Source organism: Sebastes fasciatus, chromosome 8 (assembly GCF_043250625.1).
Source record: "Sebastes fasciatus isolate fSebFas1 chromosome 8, fSebFas1.pri, whole genome shotgun sequence".
NCBI lineage: Eukaryota > Metazoa > Chordata > Actinopteri > Perciformes > Sebastidae > Sebastes > Sebastes fasciatus.
The window spans coordinates 2,935,813-2,959,530 of record NC_133802.1 but is presented as its reverse complement, the minus strand read 5'-3'; the positions used below and the strand labels follow the sequence as shown (position 1 = coordinate 2,959,530).

General features: G+C 41.1%; 1 protein-coding gene across 2 annotated transcripts; it reads right to left on the bottom strand.

Annotated features, from left to right (window-relative positions):
* Positions 1-866: 866 nt before the first annotated feature.
* LOC141772153 (interleukin-17 receptor D) lies at positions 867-23,619 on the bottom strand. Of its 2 annotated transcripts, XM_074642834.1 has the most exons (12): positions 23,337-23,619; positions 14,179-14,263; positions 12,290-12,448; positions 10,215-10,333; positions 8,393-8,516; positions 7,607-7,645; positions 7,335-7,480; positions 7,110-7,184; positions 5,146-5,212; positions 4,303-4,449; positions 2,866-3,038; positions 867-2,621 (listed from the first exon to the last, which is right to left on the bottom strand). In XM_074642834.1, the coding sequence occupies exons 1-12, from the start codon at positions 23,457-23,459 to the stop codon at positions 2,076-2,078; spliced, it is 1,803 nt and encodes a 600-aa protein (XP_074498935.1). In that variant the 5' UTR covers positions 23,460-23,619; the 3' UTR covers positions 867-2,075. The 2 variants fall into 2 exon arrangements, with proteins under 2 accessions (XP_074498935.1, XP_074498936.1); XM_074642835.1 differs by lacking the exon at positions 4,303-4,449.
* Between the last annotated feature and the right edge of the window lie 99 nt (positions 23,620-23,718).

The window sequence follows — 23,718 nt, the reverse complement described above, 5'->3', positions numbered from 1 at the left end:
TAGTTTATTCCATTAAATTACACTTATATTTTATATATATTTTATTTGTATTTTATTATGAATTTTATCTTCTTCTATTATCATTAGTATTTTTAAGGTTGAACAGCAACTCCAGACGGGACCTGGCGTCTGTTAAAGTTGAAGGAATCTATTCCTTATACACGGTCGCCATCTACTGGACAAATGTTTTTATAGAAGCGCACTTCCACACCACATTATATTACCATAGCTTCTTTTAAACAACCAATAAAGATATCTTTCTCCTACTACAGCACTGATCTCTTTGTCTATACTTAGAATTATATCTTTATATATTTCACATTAATTACTAACTGCATGATTTGATGTTTTTTATCCCTCTCACAGCACTTATAACATCTTTTATAGCACTTATATTTATTTCACTAACCTGCAGTGTGTGTTTTTGATTGTGCTTTTACATATTATGAATTATTGAACCTCATTCCTGAGAAAGATATCTTTATATTTATATTTATTTTTATTCTTATCTATTTTTATTATTTTATTTTTCTACCTATGGAAGCTGCTATTTTAACATTGTCCTTAAATGTAACGCTAAAACCCTTATAAAATGTTTAACAGTACCTCATGGCTTTTTTACCTATCTCTCCGTTAGTGGATCCTTTTAAATTAAAATTTTTAATTGTATAATTTTAACAACATTTTAGTTGGCAATTTTAGGAATTTTATTCATCCGGTCCCCGTGCGCCCGTGCACCTCGTAGCAATCAATTAGATTGCTACGTTTTAACCCAAACCTAATCCTAACCCTAACCCTTTGCTATTTGTAAAATAGCTTCTTTGGCCAAGTAAGTCTTGGATGCATATTTGATTAGCCAGGCAACATCTGTTTTAATCTTATTTTATTAGACGAATAAATACACAATAGAAAATTCATATTACACAAAAAACACAATACAATAAGACGGCTCACTTTATCCACATGTGAAACCTCACATCTGCATAAAATAAAAATGATAAGACCCATTAATCCATTCCTATGTATATGAGATATGCACATGCATAAACTATAAGCCTGAGTGTAAACATGCATGTGTACAATGTGTACTTCAAGGCAAACATTCTCACAGAATAACTTCAATAACTCGTGCATGAGATTAATAGTTAATTTACGTACAATGCTTATATTACAATATATACTTTGTTTGTTACATGACATCGCAAGAACACAAACAGAAAATGTCTGCTAAGAAGGGTTAGGGTTTTTTCATTAGCTTTATCGATTACACACATTACTGGACGTTCTTTTTACAAATCCTTCCTGTTCACACACACACACCCACACACCCACACACACACAGACACACAGACACACACGCACACATATGTGTTTATAGACAATATCAGGACTTTTGAAAAAAGGTGACAAATGGGGACGTGCCTTTCCCAAGGTCCTAGAGACCTGGGAATCAAAGTAATTCCAAGCCATGCTTCTATGAATACATCCATCTGTTGAGATTTTGTCTAAAGCTATATTTTGGTCAGACCTGATTTTAATGCTACAGAGGCTCTAGAACACTGTAGTGAGCTTGGAGAAATGGGGACACCAAAAATGTCCTCGTCTTTCCGAGTGTCCTGATATTGAAGCTGTGATATGATAGAATTGTCCTCATTTGTCATGAAAACAAGTACACATGCGCGCACGCACGCACGCACGCACGCACGCAGGCAGGCAGGCAGGCAGGCAGGCAGGCAGGCAGGCACACACACACACACACACACACACACACACACACACACACACACACACACAGACACACAGACACAGATGTAGCATGTAAACACATTTTAGAGGTCAAAGTGCACGGTTTCTGCCATTGCAGCGCAACTGAGGCAGAGGTTGTTAGTTGGTCGTTTGCTTAAGGGTACATCGGCAGGGATTCTAGATGTATTAGTCACCCTCACAGTTTATCCTATCTTGCCAGTTTGTCTGGAAGTTTGTGGCCATTATGAACGTCTCTCTTCAGGCCAACCTTTCTCCCATACTGAGTTGAGCACTACCAGTAAGTCAGGGTGTATGGATTCCTTTTTTTGTTAGTCCCCTCCTTCCACAGAGTGATGCATTTTTGCTGTCATTGCCATCCGAGCCGCAGAGATAGCCCACTGCAGAGCTGCACCGGCCGGTAACTTAGTAAAGCCTTCCTCTGAGATATGGTTTATCTTCAGGTAACGCCCCGGCCCGTGCAGAGCCACTCCATGGAGGTGGGAGAAGAGCTGGGGTAAGTCACTTGTCAGCATGTAGTGAGATACCAGCCTCAGCTCAGTGGGGATGTCAGTTTCCTCAGAGTACTCAAAAATGGCCGCCATGTATTTGGACAGGTCCCGGCCCCTGGATTTGGCTCGGCCCACCTCCTCTCCGATAAGTTGAACGGCTGCGTAGGAGCTGAAGGCATTGGACCCAAAGTAGACCCCCCCGTCTGCCTCCTCACCTTTGTCGTCACCCTCTGGAGGCTTAGGTCTGCGGTTGAGGCCCCGAGAACAGATCACCAAGATGAAGTCACTCTCCCGGATCTGCCTGCAGTGCCAGGCCATGCTGCCCTCCTCAGCCACGCTCAGAGAGTCCCACAGGTCCAGGCACACCTGGGAAGCGAGAAAAAAAGAGTCACAACAAACCGATCTAATAACACATCTAACCCCACCCCTATCTCATATTACAGAAACAATGAAATGAATAATATAATCATTGGCTGTGTAAGATGATGCAAAAATAATCTCCAGACATTTATTACGTTTTGTATTTTTAATTTGTTTCTGCCCGTCTGATTCAACTCAAACAGAACACATCACAAAATGCATTCCAGTCATGAACTGTCGTGTCCACTACCTGAGTGGCCATGTGCTGTTGTATGAAGGCCCCTAACTGCATGATGGCTTTGACATGAGCGGGCCCATCACAGCTGCTGTAGCAAATCAGAAGACGAGGAGGGGTCAGCCTGTTGCTGGTCAGTGACATCACTTCCTCCTGAGCCCCGCTCTCTTGATGCCGCTTGATAATATCTGAATGGATAAAAAAAAAGAAATCTGGTTGGGTTTCACAAGATGCTGGTAAAGACAAAGAGACAGACCGGAGCCAAAAGAACAGTTCTCTGTCAAATGGCGTCCAACAAACACAAGGCTTTCATTCAGGAGAGCGCTGGTCATGTCCCGTGTGTTAAAGGGACTGTTTGTCAACTATTACACGTATAAATCAATCTGGGTCGGTGTCCCATGCGCGCTCGTGTGTGGCTTCGCTGTTCAGACTCAGACTCCAACACAAACTACACGGAAGCACCAAAACCGCAAAGTTGTATCTAGTGAAGCCCGTCTGTTAAACAGTGTTGGCCGCGGTCGGAGGACGCGGGGGAGACCGTAGCTTTGGTCTCCAGGGCCGGAGTCTCTGCTGTACTCTGCTCCTCTGCTTGCCTTCACTCACACACCACGCTCGTTATCACTCGCTCAGCTCGCTCCACCTCTCACGTGCACGCGTGCACATCACACACTGCAGAAGAGTTAGTTTAGCTCTGAGAATATCTAGTGAATGTACAGTGGACGTTTATGCAGAAATAACTGCTGCAGCTCCTCCAGACCAACAGAGGTTTCCCATGTCTTGTGAAGTGACAGGGCTCCGCAGAGAGAAACGTTATCGTCACTGACCAAAACTCCGGCGTCTCCCCTGTTCCCTCCGGCCGCGGTCGGAAGGCTGAGGCAGGAAAAGCCAACACTAGGATCAGCAGTGATTCTTGGGGAGACCTTCGTCTGGTCAGCTAACATTACTGTCAAGCAGGTGAAATATAGAGTGATATTGTGCTTTTAGCTGACGTGTGTCGCCTCACTGTTTTGACGGATGCTCGCTCACATTCAGGTAGAGCGTGCACACGGGCGAGCGCGAGCAACAGGACGCTGACTTTCGTTGACTTAACGGCCACAGTTGTGCTGTTAACAAGCAATTTCTGATTCTTACAAACAGTCCCTTTAAGTTTCAGATTTGAATCAGCTGTTCCTCCGTGTCCACTGTTCACGTCAACTCACATTTTCACTGTACAAATGTATAGTTTTAAGCCCATCCATGTTGTTTTTCTTAAACCTAACTAAGTGGTTTTGTTGCCTGAAAGTAAGCAAGTGTTTTTGTGTAATTCCCAACATTAAGCATGTAAGTTTCACTATGTTAAGTTTACTGCAAGCGAAAAGTGATGACAAGGGGTTTGACAAAGTGTCAGTATGTGACAAGTTGGGATGAGAACGTGTTATTTTTTTACATGAAGTACTTGGTTTGTTTATGCACCTGGTTTGATGTCAAGTTTCTTCTTCTGCAGCTTGGGCCTCCTCCTGGTGAGAGCAGCCACTAAGCCTACAAGTATGGCTCCCACAGCCAGGCCCAGTGGAAGCATCAGAGACAACGAGGGAGTGACAGAGAGTGGCGAGGAACCTCCTGACAATGGGGGGAGTATAGTGATTACATTAAAATTCAGTTAGAGTGACATTTTGGGAAATGTGCTTATTTTGCATGACTGCAGAGAGAGTTGGGCAAGAAGCTTGATACCACTGTCACTAGAACTGGGAGGAGATTAGTTTATAAAGATTGGAAGCAAGGGAAACAACTAGGCCGGCTCTCTCTGAAGTTAAATAATATGCCTACTAGCACCTGTCAAACCAGCAAACTAGACAACAGAAAATAATGGAACCCAGCCACTAGTCATCAAAAAAAAGGTACAGCACATAACTTCCTGTAAAACCACAAACTCTAATTTTGTTATATTTCTTTCTGTATAAGGATTAAACAAATGAGATACAGCATATTCATTACTAAGCTTTAGAGGTGTTGGTCGGCATGTTTTTGAACTTTGGAGACAGACTAGATGTTTCCCCCTAGTCTTTATGCTAAGCTAATCACCTCCTAGCTATATAATTAGCATGGATCTTCTCATCTAACTCCCGACAGTAAAATAAAAAAAGATATTTCTCAAAATTTCGATAATTACTTTGAAGGATGAAAGACTGATGGGATTGATCACACATGTATTAAATATCATTTGTTTTTATAGCAACAGATACTTCACATCTCCACAACAAAAAGATGAATACAATGTGTGGATCAGCAGCAACGTAATAGCCTCCCCTACTGTACCTTTTTGAATGTGCAAGACCTGAACATTGAAGGTTTTCCTCACTGCATCCACTTCATTAGCTGCAATCTGTGACACAAGAAATGTTGAGCATGAAAATTTATTCTTGACCCTGGACATTATAGTTTGACAAAATAATCTTACACCTGCATTAATTTATTTTTTTGGCCACTTGGGGGCGGCACAACGAGCTGTAAACACAACACTGACATAGTATCACCTTATAAAGTTGATGTAGCAAACGTGTTAGCAAACAGTTTCCCACATAAAAATACATAAATTCATATATATACTGATCAGCCATAACATTATGACAGCACGGGCACCCTGAACAGTTTGCGGTAGGGATGTCACGATACCAGAAATCTAGTAGTCGATACCAATACCAGTGAATTTCCACGATTCTCGATACCAATGCGTTACCACGGTACAAAAAAACAACAACAACAACAATAAATCCCATGTAATTCAACACGTACTCTTTTATTAAAAACATTTGAACATTACAAAAAACAGAGGCATGTAGCCTTATAGTAATAAATAAAAATAATTGATCCATTTTGTTCATTTTGGCGTATCAGCGGCATGTTATCAATCGATAGTCAGATGAGGGTAGCTACATACTGACCGTGAACGCATCTGGTCCATCAGCTCAGAGTAGCAGGAGTCACACACGGGTTGAGAGAGTTGACAGACCGAGAAATGGCAGAGGATTTGTTGTCGAAGTGAAAAGCAAACGCACCTATTTTGCAATATTTCCCGTTTAATCTCAGGGAACCATAACGTTAATGAGGTAATCGCCTCGAGGTGGATGGAGCCGTCACAGCCGGTGTGCACGGCGCAGCGGCGCCAGGTAGACCCCCGCAGCGGAGCCCCGCAGCAAAAGCTCTACCGGAGAGGTCAGACACACCGCCACCCGACGGTAAAGATCAGAGTCACGATCTGCACATGTTGACCTTCATCTTTTCTTGTAAAATGTCCGGTGTAATCGGTAACAACGGTGTTGTCACAAGTTTTTTAACCGCTGGGACAATTTTCTCACTGTCACATCTCTACCAATGACCATTACAGGCATCGTATGGTACCTTCGGTACTGTAGAAAAAGAGTACCGTCACTTTTTTAGAATTTGGGCATCGACTTGGTACCGAAGTATCGGTTCTCGTGACATCCCTAGTCTGCGGCTATGCAGCCCCATACGCAACAAACTGCTCCTCACTGTGTGTTCTGACACCTTTCTATCGAAACCAGCATTCACTTTTTCAGCACTTTGAGCTCCAGTAGCTCTTCTATAGGATCAGACAACGCGGGCCAGCCTTCGCTCCCCAAGTGCATCAATGAGCCTCGGGTCTGACCCTGTCGCCGGTTCACCAGTTCTCCTTCCTCGGACCACTTTTTTTTTCCCACAAGAGCTGCAGTTCTGGAGATGCTCTGACCCGGTTATCTAGCCAGCACTATTTGGCCCTTGTCAAAGTCGCTCACATCCTTACGCTTGTAAGCGTAACCGCAATGTCGGGTTCTAAGTCTCCGTGGGTTTGTCACCATGAGCTACCTCTTTGACATTCCATTTGTTATTTCATCTAAATATATTGATTAGTGCAGCTTTAAACCAAGGTCAACTTACTCATGTTTTCTAGAGCTTTCAACCATATCTCCTAAAGTTCCATACTTAGGTGAAATAATGACAGCTAGGGCATCTCCATGACACCTGAGGAAACTCAGAGATGTGGTGGACAGCTCCAGAAAAAAAAGCCAGAAGTGGACCTTGATTAAGATTATTTTGTTAAGAAATGTTGTTTCAAGACACAAAAAAAATCAAAGAATAAAAACTTATAAAATAGCATAGCCCATATCAAACACATTTTTGAGACTGGTATTTTAATATCACTTATTGAACACAGAGCCCCCCCCCCCCGAGGTTTTTAATATAATAATGCAATCAGTGTCAAATATAGATGATGATTTTACCTCACAGGTGTAATTGGTTTCTTCTTCAAGGCCATTCAGCTGGTAGCTGTGGTGAGTTTTGTTCTTGCTGGAATTCTAAGGATATTAAATGAATAGCAAATACAATCATTAAGGTCACGCGGTTATCAAATATTTCTACAATACAAATAACAGAGGCATGGTATTAATGCACTGAATGAAAAGAAAACAGCAAAATATAAAGCTGCAGAATTTGAAACCACTGACCGGTGTGATGTCTGTGTATTTCTTCATGCCGTTTGCGTAACACAGTGAGAAGTAGCTTCTGATTCCCAGGTTCGGGGGAGCCAAGTTGAAGGTCACAGTGATGGCAGTCCCTTCCTGCTGGACCTCAATATGTTTGGGGTACCAGTCTACAACCAGAGCATGAAATATTGGCAGATGTGAAGCTGATCATCGGAAGGAATATTTCATCACAAGATGGCATTGTTGTACCAGACTAAAGCGTTTTGGGGACAATGAGAAACATTTTCTCTCACCTTTTTTGCACTGCTCAAGACCATTCTTCTCTGCACATGCTGCAAAACCATAACGTGAACATTATTATAGATTCACCATTGTTTTGGCAATAGTCTGACTGAAAATATGTGAGGAAAAGTGCAATGTTTAGAGGGCATGACAGAGCATGAGACGTCATTATAATTATATCAATTATATGCACTGTAAATAAGGAGGAATTTAAATTTTAAAGGGCCCATATTATGCTCATTTTCATGTTCATACTTGTATTTTGGGTTTCTACTAGAACATGTTTACATGCTGTAATGTTCAAAAAACACATTATTTTCCTCATACTGTCTGCTTGAATATTCCTGTATTTACCCTCTGTCTTTAGCTCATTTCAACGGAATTTCAACAGTTTGGGTCCCTGTTTACTTCCTGTCAGCTGATGTTATTCACATACACTGCAACAGGAAATAAAGTGGGACACATTTAGAATGTTTACGTTTAAAACCGTGTAATGGTCTTAATATTGGATATTTGTGACATCACAAATGGACAGAAATCCTAACGGCTTGTTTCAAACGCACAATTTCTGAATACGGGCTGTGTGTATTTCTCTGTATATTGAGCGCTTTGATACTTTCACAGTGTTTATATAGCACTTAAACCTGCTTTATAATATAAAAGACATAAAAATCTTACTTTTTACAGTATGGGACCTTTAAAGGTTACCCTGATTCAAACATGTGAGCTCCAATGAAACTGTATGTGTGTGTGCCTTATGAGATAATATCTAGCCTTGAGCGTAAAAGGCGTCTTACAGCGTGTGGAGAAGATCTTGCTGCGGTAGAATTTCTTCCACTCCTCAGGCACTGGCAGAGCCATGACGGTAACAGCATACTGGGACCCGAGGGAGAGGCCGTGGAAAGGGTCCGACTTGTACACCTGCAGAACACAGCAAAAGTCATGAACTTTTGTTGTTGTTGTTTTTAAATACACTGCACACTTTTATCTGTTAAGGTGAAATAAAAGTGATTGACATATGCTTTATTAATGGTTGAGGAGAACGTTTTTAATGTGATTTCTCTTTTTTAAGATATTCAATAGATGTTATCTGCTCGTTTGGTAATTTAATCATTTCTTGGCCTCGCATATCATTTTGTGTACTTGAGATTCCTTAAAAAAAAAAAAAAGTGTGTCTTCAGTATAGTGCATTGAAATATTTGCCTGATATGTTGCGTAACAGAAGACTATGGACTTGTTATTAGTTAGTCAGGTGTGCATTAGACAACACAACACTGTTGTTCTGTTGTAAACAGTGGCGGCTGCTGGAAATGTTTCTAGGTAGGGCTGTGCCACATCCAATCAATTTCAGCAAACATCCCGGTAGGGATGTATCAAAAACACATTACTACTTTGGAGTTAAATAATCAACAATTATTTTATTCCAACAGGAGCAGTAAAGAATGCTTAGAAAAACACAACAGTATAACATGTACTCAGTGGTGGAAAGTAACTATGTACATTTACTCAAGTACTGTACTTACGTACGGTGCTGCTGTGTAACTGAAGATGATGGACATGGATCAGTATGTCGCTTTTTGAAACAATAAAAGAGTGTTTCTCAGGAAAAATGTTGATGGTACAATGGTACAATACTGAAGTTATTGAATATTTTTCCAAAATTATTCAACAAAATTATGCAAAAGCATATTTGTCCAAACTAAGTTGTTGTACAACTATGAGGAGACCATTGATGTGTGAAGTAATTTTGGTGGTACTACACTGTATTTTATAGCATCTCTTTTCGGCGTTGCACTTTGTAGACGGTCCCTGACCACTCGTCTCACAGCCGGATGCACATAGAGACCGATGTTATGTGTCCAGCTCAGAGGACAGCTCGTGATTAAAATGAGGTTGCAGCTCGTTGTCTACCTCACTACGATTAGAAAGAGCCGTCTTTGGTGTTTTAACAACATTTCGTTTATGAGTTATTGATCCTGGAAGTTTGAATCTGTCAATATCTTTCCAACTTTACCGAAGTTTTCTTCAGTCATGTTTTTTCCCTTGAGACAAACTCTTTTATTCTTTAAAAAAAATACGTACTGATCCATGTCCATCACTTTCAGTTACACAGCAGCAGCTTTTTTTTCTCTCATACACAGCACCGTCCTCATACGCGCTCTTACTTTGTAAATGGAAACTTCCGGTCGCAGAATATGAAAAAGCTGGTGTTTTTTCGTTTCTGTCTTCTAGTGATTTTAGTTTTAGTTTTTAGAAATAGATAATGAAGTTTTAAGTTTACTTCATCCCTTTTTGACCGTGAGAAAGAAAAACGTCTTGTATTTCAATTTTATTTTTTGTATTTTAACATGTAAATCAAATAACCAGTCATTTTTTGTTTTTTAACTTCCGTTTGTGAAAGGAAAATGAAATGACCAAAAGATACACTGACCACCACTCACTGCTAAAAAAAACAAACCTAAATAGAAATGTATTCATATAAAAATAACTCTTTTATTCTTTAAACTCCAAATTGTCTGTGAACATTCCTGAAACTGTGGGAACTCTGTTTGTAACAAAGAATTTATATCGTGAAAAACAACATACTAGACAGAAAAAGGCCAAAGGGGCCCTTCTTACCCTTTGAGCATGTGAAGCCGGAAGGGAGACGTTACGGTGGAAGAGAAAGAGCTGACAGGCGACACTAGACCCTCCCAAAGCCTGGAGGGACACCTGAAAGCCTCGCAGGAAGGCGATCCCTGCAGCAAAACACAAAACAGGCAAAGTGAAATCAGTGTCATAGATGACAGCGGCAATCCAACATCCAAGCTCCTGATATGCTCCGATGTCAAATACATGTGTGTGCTGCATGTGCTTCAAGTTCAGTTCATGTTAAGTTAAGCTTGACAAGAAAAGCTGTTACACCTGTCACCTGTCAAAACCCAAGTCAAACATGGAATAATCAAACAAGCCATGTCTCCTACTTTGGTGCATTTTCATAATGCAAAGTGTAAATTTTTCAGTAATTACTCACTCAATAGCACCTGAAATAAACCACCTACTGTCACTTATGCGCACAGGCTCGCACGCACGTATACACATGCTGTTATGTCCCAGAAACAGGTTATAAACTAACACCGTGTCCTAACTGGATGCGAGCGTCCGACTATTGCGCCGCATTACACCTATGACGCTCTCTGTCCACAATACGTTAGATCTTCACTTCTGTTACGTCATGTAAACAAACCACGCACATATCAGCTGTGAGCTCCAGATCGGACTGCAGCTGGAGACTAATCACTTCAAAGATGGGTTAGTTGTTATCTTCCTACGTTTGTACTTTTTAAACAGAAAACACACGTTTTATATTGTGATGGATATTGTGACTGGAAATAACATACGATATAGCCAAGAGCAAGTAGGTTGTTATCTAGCGATCTTCTCCAGCCAGCTGCCACCTTATTATGGTTTCTGTAGTGAAATAAGGAGGTACTGTAGTCTACAGGTAACTCCTCAGGCACACCCTGTGTCTTGCTCGTGCCAGGGTCAAAATGCGCACACAGATCCAGTAATCAGGGAGTTAAACAACACAGTAATCTAACAGTCTGACTGATTTCTTCATAACTACAATTTAAGTTAATAAAGATATTAAATGTGGATGTTTGTCTCACCAGTGGTTGTCCCTGCTCAGCCTGCTGTAGTGTAACATTAGTCCATTGTTTTATTCCACAATACTGAACAGAATAATCCAAACAGGTAGAGTAAGATGTGAGAGGAGCACAGGATGCTTTTTAATCTCTTGGTCCTTTAATGCACCCAGTTAAGCCTACTTTCTCTCATTGTTTTCTATTGAGCTAGATTAAAAAAATTGACAAACGGAGCGGATCAAAACGAGGCTTCGTACTGAAATATTGTCGTGATGGCTCATATTTCCTACAGTTTCCATAGCTGTCTCTTTGTGCTGTGTGTTCGTGTTTTATTTGAACCATTACTGGGGTGGCTGTTATATTTGTTGACAGGTAGCTCGTAATAAAGTTTCACTAGTGAATGCTACGCAGATAACTGCGGGCGTCAATGCTTGTGCTAAAAGTGTCAATAATTAAGTTAATATTTTCATTTACATCCAGGACAACTGACCCGGTTTTCTCGGCTCATTTTATCTAAACTAATCAGCCGTTCCTCGTCCATGTTGCGGCGCTCTCAATGTGAGTGACAGGAAACAATAGGAACAGGGTGTCCGACACAAGTTCAGATAAGACGTCGTGCCGAGCTGTGCAGCGCCGTGTTGCTCGCGGCCAGTTAGGACACTCCAGTAGACAACAATGTAATCAAGCCCAAGTACATGTCCTAGTTGTTTCCTAAATGCAAAACTATCACTGTTTTGAGCTTTTTTTTGCATTGCAGTGTTAAGTCCTTCCATTACCAAACTGAATGACTTAATTTTACTTATAGCCTAGCTGTTATTCCAGTTTAGTTATTTTGTCCAGAGAGAATTCAGCTGAGGGGGCACAGTGACCTTTTTGGACGGGCTTGGACCCCCAACGCCGACGCTGTGTTCATGTCACCCTGATGTGAGAAATTACTTTGGGGGAGACAACTTGTGACTGATATGATAAATGAGTTTCAAAACTGCCTGGAGACCAACCAAACCACTTTATGACCTCCATGTAAAGACATAGGCTGTGTGTCAACTGCATATACATATACCAACATACCATAGTAACTGGGCTTCCAGGAAACAACAACGGTGTCAGATGTGGTGTTTAGCTCGTGTACAAACTCAATCTTCACATCATTTGGTGCCTGCACGTAGTGCTGACAGATTTTAGGGTCTTCTTCTCCTAGCAACTCAAAACATGGCCAGGGAATACAACCTGAGGAGAAATAAGTAGACATACACAGAATGTCAACGTGATATTCTCAGTATATTATCATTTCTAGTCAGCATTCAATACATTTCATATGTAATATGATATAAAACAGGATATTAAAGCAAGACTAGTCTGCAGCCCTGCTAACAGCTCTGTGAGGCTGTAGGCTACTCGCTATGCCAACAATCACAATGCTATCATGCTAATGTTTAGCAGGAAACATTTACCGTGTCTGTTTACATTGTTAGCATGCTAACATTTGCTACTTGGCACAAAACACAAAATATAGCTGCTGGCTGAGGGGAATGTCATAGTTTTGCAGGTATTTGTTCATAAAATAAACTATTGGACAAACAAAAAGTTTGACCCGAGTGTGGCTAGCGAGCGTATCTGAAAAGTCTGGGGATCACCAAAGTTGAATTATTATTACAAGTCATCCTTTGAAACATGAATGTCTGAACCAAATCACTTGGTAATCCATCCAACGGTTGTTGAGACTTCTCAGTGTGAAACCGAAGTGGTACGGTTGTTGAGACTTCTCAGTGTGAAACCGAAGTGGTGGACCAACCAACTGTTGGGATTCTCCACTCAAAACCGTGGCAGAGCCAGTTTCCCAGGCTTATCCAGCATCGAAGTTGCAGATATGCTCCAATGTCAAATACCATGTGTGTGCTGCATGTGCTTCAAGTTCAGTTCATGTTCAATTAAGCTTTTGACAAGAAAAGCTGTTACACTGTCACCTGTCAAAACCCCAGTCAAACATGGAATAATCAAACAAGCCATATCTCCTGCTTTGATGCATTGTCATAATGCAAAGCATACATTTTTCAGTAATTACTCACTCAATAGCACCTAAAATAAACCTTGTTCATGTCACCCTGAGCCAGTTTCCCAGGATCCTCCAGTTTTAATACAGAGGTGTGAAAACTGGCCTAGGAGCAGCTATATACATGTATATATACAGTATATATATATACTGTATATATACGTATATATATATCCCAGCTGACATTGGGTGAAGGCAGGTTACACCCTGGACAGGTCTCCAGACTATCACCCGGCTGAAACAGAGACAGACAACCATTCACGCTCACATTCACACCTACAGGACATTTAGAGTCAACAATGAACCTGCATGTCTTTGGACTGTCGGAGGAAACCTGAGAACCCAGAGAAAACCCACGCTAACACAGGGAGAACATGCTAACACCACACAGAAGGACCCCAAGCTGGATTCAAACCTGCGACCATCTTGCTGTGAGGTGGCAGTGCTAACCACTGCATCACCGTGCAGCCCATACAGTATGTATATATGTATACATACATATATATATATATATATATATATATATATATATATATATATATATATATATATATGGGCTTGTTTTCATTGGTTGATAACTGTTCAAACCCTCTCTTTATTTGCTGTTTAGGCTGGCCTGTGTTCAAATCCTAAAATAAAGTGCAAACAATGTGTCATCTGCTCATTACAATGCTGTGAAGTGTGGCATGTATGCAGGATGAATATCTTGAGGTTATGCATCTCCCTGCTGCCAAAATGTTTGCGCAATTAGGGTATAAGCACATTAACTGTACCCGGTAAACATAAAATGAAAACAAAACAAAAAAAGTTGTCAGTGTCTCAGTGTAATTTCCCCACGGTAACAGAGAATGCAGATATTTGTAGGTAGGCTGTGAGTTCCAGTGCAGCCTGTCTAAATCAGACTTACTTCCAAAGACTCCAATGGAATTAAAACCCAGAGCCCTCTTGACATCAGCTCTGGTTATTCTGCAGTATTCACATCCGGGTCCTCCCTGCAGAGAAGAAAGCAATAATGAATCAGACTTAACACTTTAAACTGCATTTTTGCTTTTGAATATTGAATGTTGTTTGCAAATCGTGTCAGTTTCATGTGTTAAAGGTCCCATATTGTAAAAAGTGAGATTTTCATGTCTTTTATTTTATAAAGAAGGTTTAAGTGCTTTATAAATACTGTTAAACTATCAAAACGCCCAATATACGGAGAAAAACACACAGCCCGTATTCAGAAATTTTGCATTTGAAACAAGTCGTTAGGATTTTTGTCCATTTGTGATGTCACAAATATACAATATTTAGACCATTACACGGTTTTAAACGTAAACATTCTAAATGTGTCCCAGTTTATTTCCTGTTGCAGCGTATGTGAATGACATCAGCTGACAGGAAGTAAACATGGACCCAAGCTGTTGCCTAGCAACGCAATGCCGTTGAAATGCACTAAAACGGAGCGTTTCAGACAGAGCGTGAATACAGGTATATTCAGACAGACAGAACGAGGAAAATAAAGTGTTTTTTTTAAACATTAAAGCGTGTAAACATTTTCTAGTAGAAACACAAAATGAAAGTATGAAACTGAAGATGAGCACAATATGGGATCTTTAAAAACCCTGTAGGCGTCTAGGAATAAGGGAAGCAACAATCTGCCAATGGAATCAGGCAAGCGCTGCCGTTTATTGTTTAGTGTACCGATTCAACACAAATATCCCAGAATTAGGAGCTGCTTAGTACAACAGAAAATGAGTCAGGTGAGGCGTGGAACAAAGGGAGGGGCTGCGAGTGGCGCCAAACTATAAAAACAAAAGAAAACACGCTTCCTAACCCATCAATAATCCCTCTGGTTCCTACAGCCGAGAATGACTAAAAGAAACGTAAAGAGGGCTTATCTGGCTGACCTAATCTTACCTGTTGAAAACCAAATACACTTTAATAGTCACCCCTAAACCCTAGTGTTCACTAAACAGGCAAACACTATGTGTGTTTCCGAAATGAGGACTACTACTAAACAAACACATTAATCCTATACTGCCCAGATCCCAAAACCACTGAACTTGTGCCTCGTACGAGTTAACCTTTACACACAAATGAGCTAAATGACCTCAAAGCTAACTATCACACGGGTTAACATATCACAGAGAAACATAGGCTGCTCAATTTAAATCCCAGCTGCCTTACATTTTCACAAAGAGGCTTTTATCAGCTGGGATGGCGGATCAAACAGGCTGCTGATTGGAGGCTGGAACAAGAGATGAAGAGGGGGAGGGGCCAATTGCTGGAGCTAATCCCGGCTGACATTGGGTGAGGGGCGGGGTACACCCTGGACAGGTCGCCAGACTATCACCAGGCTGACACATAGAGACAGACAACCATTCACACTCACATTCACGCCTACGGGGCATTTAGAGTCAACAATGAACCTGCATGTCTTTGGAATGTGGAAGGAAACCTGAGAACCCACGCTAACACGGGGAGAACATGCTAACACCACACAGAAGGGCCCCAAGGATTCAAACCTGCGACCCTCTTGCTGTGAGGCGGCAGTGCTAACCACCGCACAGCCCTAGATTAAATTCACCATCCATCCATCCATCCATCATCTGCAACCACTTATCCCGTTAGGGGTCGCGGGGGGCTGGAGCCATCCCGGCTGACATTGGTTTAGGGGCGAGGTACACCCTGGACAGGTCTCCAGACTATCACAGGGCTGACACATAGAGACAGACAACCATTCACACTCACATTCACACCTACGGGGCATTTAGAGTCAACAATGAACCTAACCTGCATATCTTTGGACTGTTGGAGGAAACCTGGGAACCCGGAGAGAACCCACGCTAACACAGGGAGAACATGCTAACTCCACACAGAAGGGCCCCAAGGATTCAAACCTGGGACCCTCTTGCTGTGAGGTGGCAGTGCTAACCACCGCACAGCCCTAGATTAGATTCACGGTCAACACAATTCCAGGACTGTGTACATTTCCTGTTCAGCTGAGCAAGAGTAGGCTAAAGAGGATTGGCAAGAATGTGAAAGGATAGCTTACCTTAACTGTTTACCCAAGTGGGAAATTACGAATTCACAGCAGAAACAAAGAAATGAACAAAAAGCTATATACATGAACACATCATTTCAAGGCACGCGGAGGGGGTAGGGGGCATATGCATTGAAACAGTCATAGGTCTATATTACTGATGTATAAGTATTGAGTAGTTACAGAACACTGTTTTAGTCCCACCCAGGTCAAGCGAGGGGGTACATTTTATATAAAATAAAATGAATTGATTTAACCTTGCAATAGCCTCAAAAAGGCTAAATAACAACAGCATAAGGCTACTGTTTCAAAATTGTATAACAATTTTCATATGCAACCTGAAAGTTATGTTTGCATAATAAGCGATATAAAGTTTAGTAGAATTATTGTTCATCATGTGAACATAATGTGATTTATGGAAATCTTAATGAGAAGAGTTACGAGTGGGTTGCTGTACTTATTAAAAGTCCCATACTGTAAAAGGTGAGATTTTCATGTCTTTTATATTATAAAGCAGGTTTAAGTGCTATATAAGTACTGTTAAACTATCAAAATACTCAATATACAGAGAGATACACACAGCCCGTATTCAGAAATTGTGCGTTTGAAACAAGCCGTTAGGATTTCTGTCCATTTGTGATGTCACAAATATACAATATTTACATGGTTTTAAACATAAACATTCTAAATTGTATTTCCTGTTGCAGTGTATGTGAATAACATCAGCTGAAAGGAAGTAAACATGGACCCAAACTGTTGCCTAGCAACGCAATTCCGTTGAAATACACTAAAATGGAGCGTTTCAGACAGAGGATGAATACAGGTATATTCAGGCAGACAGTATGAGGAAAATAAAGTTTTTTTTTTAACATTACAGCATGTAAACATGTTCTAATAGAAACACAAAATACTAGTATGAACCTGAAAATGAGCACGATATGGGACCTTTAAGTGCTACAATGTTCAAATAACAGCAGAATGCACGGCACTGTGCTAAACAACCTGCTGTTTGTACAGTTTGTGCATGAGCTGCCTGACCAGTAACGTTACATATTTGTGTTCCGATTCAGATAATAAAAGGATGAAAAAGCCTCATCGTTCTCTCATTCTCGGTTGCTTGAACCAGCCAGTTATAGTGAAGTTTGACTGAGCATGGTTACACTGGACTTTTGGACTTTATGAGATGGTCTTTTTGAGTAATTCACATATAGTCGCATGTGTATTATAATTAATACATAAGTAATACGTAATTGATTATTATTTTACATTAAAAAGGTTAATCTGAACAAATGTTGTGCGCAGTAATTCTTGAATATTGAGTGGTTGTGCTGAGCCCTGATGAAGTGGTGTTTGCAAGACAGGTATTCACAATACATGTCAGGATATAGAAACTGAATAATTTTTAATAGTTGAAGACTGCACATTGAGAAGACGTCTAAGTTGCGACCTGAAGTTGTGGAGACGTTGAAGACTGCACGTTGAGAGGACGTTGACGCTGCGAACTGACGTCGGTTCAACTTTAATTTTTGGCAATATTTTTAAACCCCCTGATGTTTAAACTTTTTTTCAACGTCAAAATGTTTGCTGGGAGCTGTTTCCAGCACGCAGAAACCGCTGTTCTGCGGCTTTCAGTGCTGTCTCCCTCTCTCTCTTAACAACCACAAAAAGCAAGCAGGCTAAGAAACCAAACTAAGAAACCGTGTTCTGTCTTCTGTTTCAGCACTACAGACAGGACCGCACCTACACCGGGCACCCTCTACATACAACAAACAGTGTTGTCCATGGTTCCGAAACAACGTTGTTCATAAACAATGCACGTGATAGGTAAGTCAAATTGCATGCAGCAGTCAGTGGGACTGGGTGACGGTGACCAATATCGTTTGGCTCCTTTAAAGGGACTGTTTGTAAGAATCGGAAATTGGTTGTAACAGCGACACCTGTGGCCGCTAAGTCAACGAAATTCAGCATCCTGTTGTTCGCGCTCGCCCTTGTGCACGTGATACTTGAATGTGAGTGAGCATCTGTCAAAACAGTGAGGCGACACACGTCAGCTAAAAGCACAATATCACTCAATATTTCAGCTGCTTGGCAGTAATGTTAGCTGACCAGATGAAGGTCTCTCCATGAATCAATGCTGATTCAATGCTGGAGCCCCGTCACTTCACAAGACACAGGAAACCTCTGTTGGTCTGGAGGAGCTGCAGCAGTTATTTCTGCACAAACGTCCACTGTACATTCACTAGATATTCTCAGAGCTAAACTAACTCTCCTGCAGTGTGGAGTGTGCGCGCATGCACGTGTAGAGGTGGAGCAAGCTGAGCGAGCGAGAACGAGCGCGGTGTGTGAGTGAAGGCAAGCAGGCAGAGGAGCAGAGCACAGCAGAGACTCCGGTCCTGGAGACCAAAGCTACGGTCTCCCCCGCGTCCTCCGACCGCGGCCAACACTGTTTAACAGACGGGCTTCACTAGATACAACTTTGCGGTTTTGGTGCTTCCGTGTAGCTTGTGTTGGGGTCTAAGTCTGAACAGCGTAGCCACACAGGAGCGCGCATGGGACACCGACCCGCAATGATTTATACATGTAAGAAGTTACAAACAGTCCCTTTAAGGGTACAAGTTTTGAGATAAAACAGATACAATTCAAGCATTTGTTCATAAGACCTGTCATCCTTTGACAAAAGGCTCCTGTCTGTCCAAAGATCCAAAACAAAGTGCTCTGGCAATGTTTTTCTCAATAGCTACCTCAAAACTATGGAATTCCCTTCATCCTGTAGTTGCTGTTTTCCCATTACTGTTGAGGATTTTTAGAGTCAACTTAAAACTCACTTTTGCTCGTTTACTCCTTTAACTGTGCCTATCCTATCCATTTTCAGACGTCTGGTAATGACGTCTAATAATAATATAAGCTATACTTTTGCCTTAAGACGTGATCAGACATTAGCTGTCTTGAGTCTCAACAGTTCCATAAACTGTGACGTCTGTAGTAACACTGTGCACACCTACGATCAGAAATCAAGGTGTGTCCCGTTTTCAGGATGTTAGCTGTTAGCTGTTAGCTGTTAGCTGGCTCCAGCTATCTCGTAGTGAATTTAACAAAGCTCTCAGTTGCTAATAAAACCTTATTAATCATATTGGTGACTCCTCAGGAATCAACAAACTGTTAATGCTAGCTAGCTTGGGTTAATCGTTTGACCATTCGATGCTTCAGCTGAAGCATATTGACGCCTTTAAAGCTGCACCTGCATTCTGTCTGAAGCCTCTGTTTGTGGTCTCTTATCTTCATTTTGTGACAATGTGATTTATATTATTTCCTATTTTATTTGTCTTCATTGTGTTTTTGGCTGGACCGCAGAGGACCAGCCCTACAAACACAAAGGTCTGTCAGTGAGTGACTGAGTGACTGACTGAGTGACTGACTGAGTGATGAAGTTACAGGATTGGTCGGCCGACTGTTGGAGTTTCCTCATTGGCCGTTACTCTTTCAAAATGAAAAGGCGGAGAACAGTTCTGTGTTTACATTTTCTGGGGAGCGTGTCAGTGGTTCAATGTATCATTATATAGTGCTGTTGTTTTGCATGTGCTTCTATTTATGTTTGTTTAAGTTACGGTATGTTGTGCTTCGTATTGTGTTACCGTGCATTCACACCAAGCGCAAAGCAAATTTTCCCCTCGCTTTCCTCTTGACTGTATCTCGTAAGCCACACGTTGCTACTGCGGGATGAACCCAAAATAATAATAATAATAATAATACAATAAACGGATCAAAATGATACCGGAATAACGACACTGTAATTTGTAAAAAGACCAAATTCATGTTTTGTCAAGTCTGTCCGCAACACAACAAGCAAACAACTTTTAAAATGCTTGTTTTCTGAATGGAGTTCGGATCGATCAGTGCCAGACTATGCTAACATTGTAGCTACTCCATCAACACTCAACGTCATTTAGGCATAAATACGGCAGCGACGTTGTTTTAAATGGATCAAAAGTGTGCCGAAATAACTACATAATGATGCTGATTAGTAAAGTCTGAATCCATGCTTTGTAAGGTCTGTCCACAAGACCACAAGCAAACAACTTTTAAAATGCTTGTTTTCTGAATGGAGTTCGGATCGATCAGTGCCAGGCTATGCAGCTGCTCCATTAACACTCCATCTTGGAATAAATTCAGCAGCAACAACGTCAGTGATGACAGCGGGAGAATCTCAACGCTGATAAACTTTCGCGACATATATATATATTGTTACAAACCACTTATACTGTATGATGAATGCTTTTGATACACATTCTTTAATAAAAAACTGAAATACTTTTAACCTTGCATACTGTACAGTATGTAATACCTTTTCACCTTGTATAAAATGTATAATATACTGACTAGTAAATGTTACCATTTACTATTACTTAATGTCATTTGCTTCATTATAAGTTGTCTTTCAATCAAACATTAAGTGGAAAAAACTGTTCACAAAACATTATAGACATGACCACTGACTATTTGTGTAACAATTTAGCCACAAATTCACATCCTGACCAGATACAGTCCAGACAGATACTCGGTTTTGACCGAGTCTTGTTTTTCTCTTACCCTTTCTCCGGTCTTTTGGTTTGTTTACTCTCTCTATTGCTGTAAAACAAACTCAAGAGGAATATCTTTTAATAGTCAATTATATGCCAAAAAAGGGTCTTTCGAGAATGGGGGAATAATAAACTATAGTAATAAAACAATATGAGTTTTTTTCTGAATGTTTCTGTGTATGTGGTTCCAATTCACAGTATCAGCTGCTGCCGGTTTCTGTGTTGTAACCTGAGCCAGTTGAAACAAATACAAAAGGCATTAATCATCAACCCTATTGCGTTAAGCGATATCGGATTCATGTGTGAGTCAAACTGCTTTTATGTGGAAACATTTTTTTGGAAATACTATTACCAGTGAAGAGTTACCCACACATACATATTGCAGACCTGCCCTGCAGGTTTAGAGACCTCAACTAGACTAACAGGTGGAGAAAATTAGAGGAAGAAATGCTGCCATAGGCAAGAGACAGAGTGTGTGCGTGTGCGTGTGCGTGTGCGTGTGCGTGGTGGTTCACGCAGTGGTAGTTAAACTGTCAAGTTGGGTAATGGCCGTCAGAAAGTCTTTGTACCCAAAATACGTACTTGCACGCACGCTGAGAACATAATAGACGTTCTTGGCATGCACGGCATAAATTATATGTCCTTGACTGACACGCTCTCAGTGTGTGTGAGTGGACTTTTCAGTAAACAGGACACACGTGGACGACTGCGTCTGAAGAGTCATTGCATTCAGCCAAAATGAATCTCATCACATACTGTATGTGCACCGTCTATAAGGGTAAAGGTAGTGTACATACTGTATGTGCACTGTCTATAAAGGTACACTCTAAGAAAAAAATCCGTAGAAAAACAGATAATGTCCTGGCAGAAAATTACCAGGACATTTTTCGTTAAGTTTACGGACATTTTTCGTCAACGCTAAAACGGATATTTCTGTTAATTTACAGGATGTCCTCCGTACCGAGCCAAATAGCAGGCCCAACCTTTACATTCTGGAGGGAAAACAGACGCTAACACTAGCATCTGTACATTACCTATCGGTCTCTGTGGACCGCCTGAGGCTAAAACCGGGGCTAACTCTACCTGACGTCCACTGAAGTCTAAAATATAAACATTAGTAAAACGTAAATTACAATATCAAACATGTTAGTCTCAAAATGAGTCAGCAAAATATTCCTGCGTATCTGGTAACGTTAACGGTCGACAACAGCTGAACTAAACAACAAAACAGCTTTCCAACTAAGACGACACTGAGCTAACGTTTAGTCCTTAACATAAATCATTTTGGTTAGATATTATATAATTGCTGATTTTTTACCACAGAAGTGAGAGAAAGGTTTCTTCGTGTGGCGTGTGTGATGGTCTCTGCCTCTTCCAACTTTCGCGGTCTTGTCGATGTAGATATAAGGAAACGACAGTTTGATTGCACTGCTGTGACACAAATACGCAACAAGAAGTTGTTTTCAATAAGAAATGCTGGGAGATGAGCTGTGACTATTTATAATCACATACAAAAAAAACTTTGCAAATAACCTTTCCTCTGTGAAAACACATCATCTTTTAGATGTTCCGAAAAGATGGACATGGTGTGGAACAGCAGTCCTGGACAAATGAGCCTTAAGATTTGATATTTCTTCCTAAACTTACTCTTGCTGAGAACAGTTTCTGTCTTCTAGGATAACAGTTCCAAACCTTTTCCACTTAGGACCCTTTAAATAAAGTTCATGTTTTCTATAGCGACATGGCCTGTTCAACCAAAAAGCTATTTTTTTCCTTCTCAGATAATTGAGATGAAATTGATGTTAAATCTTTTAAAATGTTATGGGCTTTAAGACGTGTAATTATCCTGTAATTATCCTGCAAATCTGTTCACTCATGACACATCAGATTTATGTCGACCCCACTGGGGGCCCTGACCCACAGGTTTGGGAACCACTGAGAAACCACAAAGAATTCTCTCCCCCCTATAATTCACATAAACAAAGTTTTGGAACACATCTAAAACATGCATCGTCAGATTTAGGTTTACAACAGCATAATATGTATTATGATGTACTGTATACATTTATTTTTATGTTTCTGGATACAATTTATATCCCAACTTGCCAAAACTGCTGGGTTAGACGGTGTTGAGATGTTGATGTCTAAGCAGAAGCACAGCTCCTCTGCTGTAGATGGCAGCCAAGAGAAACTATGGCAACAGATAAACAGCTCGAGGATAAAGCAGGATGTTTATCAGCAGGGCAAACCTCACCAGTGGTATATATCTCAGGTCAGCTGTAATGTTCTAGTAGTTTGATATAAATATCCTATTCATCTGGATTAGAAAACCCCGAAATTCAAACGGAGATGAAATGTAGCTGCAACAGAAGATGAGCCTGTTTATATGTCAACACAGTAACACAAAACATACACGCAAAGCAGAAGTTGTGTAAATAATAGGTTGGGTATCCGGTTTACCTGTCGTATACAGTCCAGACCGCAGTACTGAGGAGTGATGGCAGCAGCTGTGACATCATCCTGAGCCCGGAGTGGCTGACCAAATACAAAGAGCTGGTACAAAACAAGAGCTGCCTTCCACATGCTGCTACAGCCAGCATGACATGGTCCAACTATGAGCAACGGACCTCAAACCCACCCACCCAAACACACACACACACACACACACGGCTGTGAGAAACCACCAGTCGGTGTGAAAAGTGAAATCTAATGTCAGAGTGTCCTCGATGGTGCGTGAGAGTGAGTGACAGGAACCTGGGAGGAGGAGGGAGAAAGACGACGAGGGAGTGGTGTCTTTAGGCGATGGGTGGAGGTGCAGCCTGCTGTACATGTTTTAACAGTT

Bases quoted from the DNA above. Each gene is read 5' to 3' on its own strand.
- LOC141772153 (XM_074642834.1), bottom strand. From the start codon at position 23,459: ATGTGGAAGGCAGCTCTTGTTTTGTACCAGCTCTTTGTATTTGGTCAG. The intron at 7,646-8,392 runs GTAAGACGCCTT...ATGGTTTTGCAG, and splicing joins CAAGATCTTCTCCACACGCT to CATGTGCAGAGAAGAATGGT. The intron at 7,481-7,606 runs GTGAGAGAAAAT...CTCTGGTTGTAG, and splicing joins TCTTGAGCAGTGCAAAAAAG to ACTGGTACCCCAAACATATT.